This window comes from Protopterus annectens, chromosome 8.part0, assembly GCF_019279795.1.
Source record: "Protopterus annectens isolate FY-2018-M chromosome 8.part0, PAN1.0, whole genome shotgun sequence".
NCBI lineage: Eukaryota > Metazoa > Chordata > Ceratodontiformes > Protopteridae > Protopterus > Protopterus annectens.
The window spans coordinates 1,926,038,743-1,926,047,511 of record NC_056741.1 but is presented as its reverse complement, the minus strand read 5'-3'; the positions used below and the strand labels follow the sequence as shown (position 1 = coordinate 1,926,047,511).

Sequence of the window (8,769 nt, the reverse complement as noted above, 5' to 3'; positions counted from 1 at the left end):
AGGGGAAGGGAGGAGAAGCACAAAATGGGCGGCCTCCGTGGAGATCTGGGGAGTGAAGCCACCACAGGAGGGACTGCTTGCAAGCCTTGCTGATCGCAATGGGATGATGCATAGGGAGAGCAAGGTAAGACCATTGTACTAAGAGAGTCCACTGGAGGATGCGCACATTGAGCCTGGCAAGAGGAAGAAGTGCAATAGCAGATGCCATGGACCCTAGAGCCCTCAGGACCAACTCCGCCGGAACAGAACTTGAGTGGAGAATGGCCCGCACCTGGAGCTGCAGATTTTGAACCCTGTCCGCAGTGAGGAAGGCTTTTAAACTCCTTGTGTCTAACCTGGCCCCTATAAAATCTAAGAGCTGTGTGGGCGCCAGGTTGGATTTCTTTGTATTTATTGTAATGCCCAGAATGGGAGCAAGATGGAGAAAGGAGTCTTGCGCCAAAAGTAGTAGATGCCTTGTTGGGGCGGTAAGGAGCCAGTCGTCAAGGTAGGGGAAGACCTGCACCCCCTGAAGCCTCAGGTGGGCCGCTACCACTGCTAATACCTTTGGGGAACACCCTGGGGGCTGTGGTGAGACCAAAGGGAAGGACCCGGAACTGGTAGTGACTGGCTCCCAGCCGGAAGCGGAGGAACCTCCTGGAGCGCCTGTCCATCAGGATGTGGTAGTACGCATCTTTGAGGTCTATAGAACACATCCAGTGATTTTCTCCCAGAAGGGGGAGAATAGATTGCAGAGTGACCATTCGGAATTTCTCCTTTGGGACTGCCAGGTTCAAGAGAGAAAGGTCTAAAATTGGTCTTAGATTCCCCCGTCTTTTTTGGCACTAAAAAGAACCTGGAGTAGAACCCTGATCCGATCTGGTCTGGGGGGACGGGCTGGATGGCTCTTTTCTTTAGCAGATGGCCAATTTCTGCCAAAGCGGCCTCCCGTTGACCGGGTGGAACGTCTGGGAGGGACTTCAACTTTGCTAAGTGACGAAAGGGAATGCGGTATCCTCCGGATATAATCTGGAGAACCCAGCGGTCTGATGTTATGGACTCCCATGCCGCTAGGTGCCCCGAAAAACGTCCCCCGACTGCCTCCAGAGTGGAGCAGCCAGGCAACCCCTCAGGGTTGCTGCGCGGGCCGTTCAGAGAAGGGTTCTCTGGACCCGAAGTTCCTGGGAGCCCCTCTGCCTCTAGGGAGGCGTCCCCTGTCCTCCTCTGCCACGGAAGGACTGGTTGTCCGAGCAGGCTGGGATTGCTGCGACTTCGAACCACATCTTCTGACCCTTTTGGTTCCTAGAATAGGGCCTCTGGGGTGCAGAGAAGTGGATTCCCGGCAGACAGCGCCTTCCGTCCTTTCGCTCTGGGTCAAAGTGTCGAACGGTTTTGCCAAAGAGGGCAGAACCATCAAAGGGGGCGTTCGCAAATGACGCTTTGAAGGGCTCAGAAAAATCGCAATGTCGGAGCCAGGCCTGACGTCTAGTGACTAGACCTGCCCCTGCAGCTCTAGCGGCGCCTTCCGTGGCATGGGAGAGTAGCCGCATAGAGGTATTGGTAACTGATCTAAGAGTGGCCATGCGGGTGGAGTGCAGCACTTTGTCCTCCTCCGACATGGACTCTGGAGGAGATGCAGCGTATTCTTTAATCAGATCTCGCTGCATCCTAATGACGTGTGCCAGGTAGTTCAGCGCCCTTACAGAGAAGGTCGCTGAACTAAACATCCGCTTCCCCAAGCGGTCCATCATCCGAGACTCCTTGCTCGGGGATGGACTGAGGGACTCTCCTGAGCAAGTTCCCTCTTGGTGGCCGCCGCCGTCAACATGGCATCTACCGGAGGCCCCTTACCCCAATGGGCACGGTCAGACGGAGGGCTGAGGATCCTGTCGGGCCTCTTAGGAATTGGCTCCACGGTGTCCGGTTCCTTCCACGCCCTGGTGGTAATGAGGTCCACCAGGGGGTCGGCAGGAGGGGACACCCAAGAGGTAGACTGGCCCGCTTCAAATGCCTCCAAGAACACGGACTCATCCGAGGAAGACTTGGGGGCAGACCACCCCCTTATCGAGCATTTCCATGATGTCTCCAAATGAGACATCCTCGGGTGACCGTGGGAGCCTTCCCTTCCTCCAAATCCGTGTCTTCGAGAGAGACTCGGGGAGTCAATGTGCCTCCTTTTGCACGTATGCTTGCGAGGAACATCCTCTGGGGGCTGTCAGAGGACTCCTCGCAGCAGCAACCTGTTCCAGTGGAACAGCTTGGGGCATAGAAGCGGGCTGTCCCAAGGGCCGGATGGTGGAAGCCTGACCCAGTGCAGAGGGAGCGCGGGACGGAGCCAAACAAGTGCCGGGGTCCGAGACCCTCAACAGGGACCTCTCCACTACAAACGCCGAAGGGAGCCGACCTCGACCAAAGGATCCGACAATCGGCTCCCTCGATCCGAAGAGTGGATCGGAGCCGGCGCCGCGCTGATCCGGCGACAGTGCGCCCGACACAGACGGGCGCCGAAGGAGCACTGATCCCCGGATCCGAGGCTCGATCCAGGCTCCGAGGTCGGATCCGATGCACTCGAGGGCAGGGTCGGATCCGGTACCAAGTACTATCGGCGCCGACCCACCCTGGCTCGGCTGCTCGGCTCCAACTGCTCCGAACCCGGTAGCGGGTCGGAGAAGGAGCAATCTGCTTGAAAAAGGGTCGAGCTCCCCAGAGGGGGCAAGAGCACTCCCATCTGCATCTGGGCCTGGATGAACCTTCTCATCATCCGTCCAGGTCAGCATCCAGGCTGTACGTAGATCTCGACGAGGCTACCGAGGTAGGCCTTGAGTGCCTCCTCGATAGCCTCGACGGAGATCGGGTCTCCTCCTCCTCAGGTCCCGTGAAAACACACTGGAGACCGGAGCCGAGGAGGAGGAGACCGAGCCGACAATGGAGCCGGGAGAAGCCGCTTGGCTGGCGGGCCGAAACAGAGGTCTCGGCCGCCGCTTATGGTGCTTCTCCTCCGGTCCTTTTCTAGCATCCCTCTCCAACCAGAAGCGGGAGGTTGAGTCCCAGGAGGAGGAGGGGAGCAGAGGGAATAACCGTGAGGACGGTTACCCCGAAGCGGAGGTCGGAGCAGAGTCCGGCGTAAAGGCCCGCCAAAACAAGCTTGGACCTCCGCTCCTTCAATGCCCTGGGGTTGAACCCTGCACAAATGGAACATCCAGATGTGAGGTGTTCAACCCCCAGGCATTTAACACACAGAGTGTGGCCATCAGCTGGGGAAAGCTTATGGCCACACTCGGAGCATTTTGAAAAAATAGCCTTGGGCTGCTCAGACATCCCAAGCTAACAAACAACAGTTACTATAACTAAGGAAAGTAACTAAAAACCAAATCACTCACAGGCCCAACACACACACTACGCTACCAGCGAGGGGAGGGATATAAATTTTAGATAAACTCTAAAAAAAAAAATATTATAATACCAAAGGGAAACCTACACTTTCATACAAAACAACCAAAAAATTATTTAAATTTTACAATTTAAATGCTGAAAACTATCACTTAGCTGGAGAGCTGGAAAAACAATCTGGTCACCATGCGCGGCAAACGAGATCTGAGGTCATGAGGGTAGAGCAGGGTATTATGGGTGAGGGGAGGAGCTGAGAGCTTGGATCCATAGCTGGTAAACCATGCCGGTTCGGATCCGATATCGGATCCATAACCCACAGGTTGCAGACAAATGAATCTCCTACTTCAGATCTGAATTTTACCAACACTGGTAGCTTTTTACTAACCTCCGACAATTTCAATTTTTACACAAGTAGAGTTATAATCAACTTTGTTGATCTGAGTGTAACCATCTTGGAAGTCGGTCCAAATGGTATTCTAATCATGTGTACTTAAATCCTATAGAATGTCAGCATGGCGGAGCGCATACCTTTGAAATCTGTGTTGGTTCTCTCCAACATGCATTAAAAAAATCGCAAGCACTTTATGTGAGCTGTTTAAAAGTTGCATACAAACTTGGTAAAGGTATAAAAAAAACATTATTATGAGAATGGGCATTAAACTGGCATATAATCTGAGGAAGGGCTGAAAAGAAATCACTGTTAAATGGCTTGGAAAGGAATCTTTAAAACACCTGCCAGATGTCACTTTATTATAAGTGGAGGAAAAAGGACGTGACAACAGCTCATCTCTCCTATCTTAAATCTAAAAAAGCTAAAATAATTCACTGAAATCTAGCTAGATAGCACAATCCAACCAAAAATGGTGTACAGCATATTAAATATGTTATCAGTATCTTTTCAACCTCAGGTCACCAAAGTTAGACATTTCACAAACATTCCATGAACCTCAAAATGCACATTGGTGAGTTTTGCATTTACCTTTGCCATCAGTGCATGATGGAGATGCAGCAGAAGCACTCTGTAATCGAACATTCAAAGAATTCACGCATATGCTTTCACTCCCTTCTTGTGACTGTAGGCTAGTAATAGAGCTGTTCTGGACAGAATCCCCAAATTCAGAATCTTCCTGCTCAAGAGAAAAAGATAGCATTTCTAAAGTAAAAGGTACGTCTGAAATGTACAATGCAACAAAATGACATGCTAATACTATAAAATTTAGAGTCGAGTTTCATGTCAAAAGGGACATTAAACACTAACAGAAAAGTTAGAACAGACACAGTAAGCTAACACTGGCAACAATAATGTGAACCAGACATGTTTCAGCATTTGTACGCATGCACATAAAGAGCAAGTCATATATCAAGAAATGTTTAGTAACAGACAACTAAGAAGGAGGAAAAAAAAGTGACGGTTAGGTTACAAAGATGCGAGTTGTCTAGGGTGATCAAGGTAGCTTAAGAAAACGAGTCAGTGGAACTGAACTAAATTAGACAGGTGCATTAGAGCAGACCAAATTCTACTACACTGGCAAGGGGAGAACACAAGCTTTAAAAGAAAAGGAAAAAATGCTAACAAAAGTTCCTCACCAAAAGGATAAAGGGTCTCAAACATCTGTCCTATGCTGCCCGACTGAAAGAACTCCAGCTCTATTCAGTCGCCACGCTTGCTCAGAGGTGACCTTTGCCTAACATACAAGGCCATGTCAAACCCAGATTTGATGAATATGCTTCACCTCAAAAAATCTAGATCCGTCAGAGCCACAAGGGCGGGAGACAAACCTCGACACGGCTATTAATAGGACGTACTGGAGGGATAGATTCATCACCCAAAGACTCCCTATGCTGTGGAATAAAATCCCGGTATATGTGAGGCAGAGCACCTCGCTGGCCTTGTTCAAGAGAAATCTTGACCAATGGATGGGAGATCGCAGATATACCCCAGGGATTACCTCAGTGTCACTGCTCAACAGAGGCACAGCAAAATAATGGGTATAGTTCCCCATACTAAAGGGGTGGCGTAAGCCACAAAACTATGGGCTAGGCTTGTAAATGCCCTCGGGCAGATAGCCTAGTATGAACCTATGAGCCTAAGTAACTTGCTTAATCACCACCCCTTTTTTCCCCATTTTCTACAAGAGGTTGGGGGTATCATGGCAACTGTTACCATCTTCCTTGATTCAATGCCACACTGTTTCAATAGTCATGCTCGATTGTCACAGGTCTTCTCCAACCCAGTCTATCCATTTCTTTGCTGGATGCCCCTCTTTCCTCTTCCCTTCTTCCAGTCTCTTATAAATCCCTCTTCTCCAGATTTTTTCCCGCATGCAAGTCCAAACCATCGCAATCTGCTCTCCTTGACCTTTTCTGAACCTACACTGGCTTCTCCTATGGTATCCTCATTTTGTCTGCTCATCCTACTACTCATATCAGACACTTTATCTCCATCACGTATAGCTTCCTAAATTGGTCTGCCCTCACTGCCCAGGGTTTCTTGTACCATATAGTAGCTACTGGTCACACCACTGTTTTGTAAGCTGTGATTTTCAGCTGTTTTGGCATTTTTCTGTCACACACTACTCCTGTCACATTGTGTCAGATGGCTGCAGCCCCTCTGACCCTAGCTTTTCCCTACTCACGTAGGCTTCCATCTCCTTAACCCTCCCAAATACTTAAAGCTATTAACCTATTCCCCTATTTCACTTCGATATATTTTCATCTTCTTTAGATTCCCCCATTTACTGCCATGTCGGCTGTCTTGTATTCATCCATTACACATTTAGCTTTGCATTCCATTCTTATATCCTTTGCTTACATTCGTGCGCAGAGTCTGCCTATAATGCCACATCTACATACAGCAGCTTTGATGATCTGTCCACTCAGACCAGTTTACTTATATAGTCCATCAATATGAACAGTAGGTGCATACCCACTCCCTCTGCAAACCAGAGCCTGAGTACTGTGTATACTTCTGACATTGTACATAGCCTGCAAAGATTCCATCACTGTTCCTGTAACATCATACCATTCTAGGAGTGTCCAAATCAGTTTTCTTGGGACTTTTTCATATTTTCCAAGTCCAGGAAAGCCCAAGCTGCACTCTCATCTCCATGGTCTCCTCAGCCATCTGTTTCACTGAAAACATCAGGTCAGTTGTGCTGCATTGTGATCTATATCCAAACTGCTGCTCTCCCATTTTACATTCTACTACTCTCTGTGTCCATTTATCTATCATCTTCTATTGCCTTGACTTTATATCACAGCTATACTATGCACACCATAGGAGCAATGCTGCAATATAATTGGTCATACTGTAGAAGATATTAAAACAATGCTTGCACAACAGCAGTCCTACCCCTAAATTAGAAAGACAGCATGGCCTCTTGTACAAAGCAATGGCTGCTGCATTTCTGGAAAAGAAAAGCTTGTAAAGTGTGGAAAAAGGTTCGCCTGGAGGTTTAAGATGCTACTACAAAGATGCGCTGAAACATTTCAGAATAAAAACTGCAGTAACGGCAGCTGCTGTAGAAAAATAAAACCCAGTTAGAGTATAGGTTCTCCAGTGTAGTCAGAACAAAAACACAATTTGACACACATTTGGGAAAGGATATGCTTCAAGGCTGGCCGGCCTTGCTTCTCTAATTTAAAGGGAACAAAAGTGGTCTGACATACAGAATTTCTTGGTTATGGCTATATGATCTGCCTTGTTCACAGGCAGCTAAGGATCTGGAATATTTACACCAGGAGAAAAAAAAAAGTACAGTTGTGTACCTACCATAAATGTAGATGTTTGAGTGTATTCACTGTTGCAGTCATTACACTTGGGTTATCCTGCTGGCAGGCTACCCACAGTCGGCTTGAATTCCAAAGTCTTGGTCCGGCGTCAGTTGCTGTCGCCTCTTCCCTGACGTCAGTGCACCAGGGGTATAAAAGTTGCAGCAGATGCCATTTTCTTCAGTATTTCTTGCCCCAGATGTCAGGTGCCCCCACAATGGTAGGCTAAAAATGATGCCAATAAATATGCATGCACTAAAGTAAACATTTCCTTCATCTAACAGCAAATACACCACATAGGTTGTATAGGACAGAGAAGTACAGATAAGTCCCAGCAAAGAAAAGGGGGATGGTGGGTGGGTAACCTGGACTGCAACAGTGAAAACACTCAAACATCTACATTTATGGTAGGTACACAACTGTACTATGTTCATCATGTTTCACTGTTGCAGTCATTATACTTGGGTTGAATCCCAAAGCTGAGGTTGGGTGGCTGGATCTAAATAGGATTAGGAGGGGCTATAAGGACCTGCAGAAATGCAGTGGCAAAGCCTGCTCTGAATTTAGAGTAGAGAGGTAAGTGATAGTGCTTGGTAAAAGTGTGCACTGAACTCCAAGTTGCAGCCTCTAAAATGTCTTTGGTTGTTACTCCTCTGAGGAAGGCTGCTGAAGTGGCTACTGCTCTGGTTGGATGTGGCCTAATGCCCTTAGGCACTGATTTGCCATGTTGTGCATAGCAGAAACAAATGCAGTGACCTATCCATTTTGAAATGGTCTGCTTACAGATAGCTTTTCCTTGTGATCCTGCAGCATATGCCACTAAGAGTTGCTCTGTCTTTCTGAAAGCTTTAGTTCTGTCCAAGTAGAAGCGTAGCTGTCTGTGCATGTCCAAAGAATGTAGGAGTGTCTCACCCTTATTCTGTGGGCTTGGATAAAAAGTAAGCAAATGAATGGTTTGGTTAAGGGCCACACTGGACACTACACCTTAGGCATAAATGTCGGGTTCATCCTCAGAAAAACCCTGTCTGGATGGAAAATGATAAAAGGTTCCACAGCCATGAGTGCCTGTAACTCTGAGACTCGTCTTGCAGAGGTTATTGCTAGGAGCAGAGCTGTTTTCCATCATAAGAACTTTATCTCAGCTGTATTGGCTGGCTCAAATGGCTGCAGTGTGAGTTTTTCCAAGACATAGTTAAGGTCCCATGCAGGCATTGGTGCCCCCTCCTTGGGGTCTTATATTTTTGGCCCCTCTGAGGTACTGCCTTAGCAATGGATGTGAAAAAATAGGTGGTTCCATATTGTAATGAGCTGAAATGGCAGAGGCATGGATTTTAATTGATGAAAAGGATAGGCCTTTGTCCAGCATCTCAGTTAGGTATTGTAAAATCTGAGGAATATTTGGTACAAACGTGGTAATTCCTTGTGCCTGGTTCCAAACAGAATCTTTCCATTTTTCTGCATAAGACTTTCTGGTACTGGGCCTCCTGGTCTCCAAAATAACATCTATCACTGCTTTAGAGAGAGGTGTGTTCTGAATGGCTACATTATCCGCCATGCTGCCAGATTTAGGGTCCTGAGTTGGCTGTGCAGGATCTGATTGTTTTGTTCGGTCAGTAAGTGAGGAATTAG

General features: G+C 47.8%; 1 protein-coding gene across 4 annotated transcripts in view; it reads right to left on the bottom strand.

The window, feature by feature from the left end:
- LOC122809727 (anillin-like) overlaps positions 1-8,769 on the bottom strand; it is a 1,124,352-nt gene that overhangs the window by 517,301 nt on the left and 598,282 nt on the right. For 3 of the 4 annotated variants that reach the window (XM_044081431.1, XM_044081433.1, XM_044081434.1), the window contains exon 8: positions 4,349-4,499. In XM_044081431.1, the coding sequence (XP_043937366.1) occupies positions 4,349-4,499 (151 nt within the window). The remainder of the gene's footprint in view (positions 1-4,348; positions 4,500-8,769) is intronic. The other variant, XM_044081432.1, reaches the window with a different exon arrangement.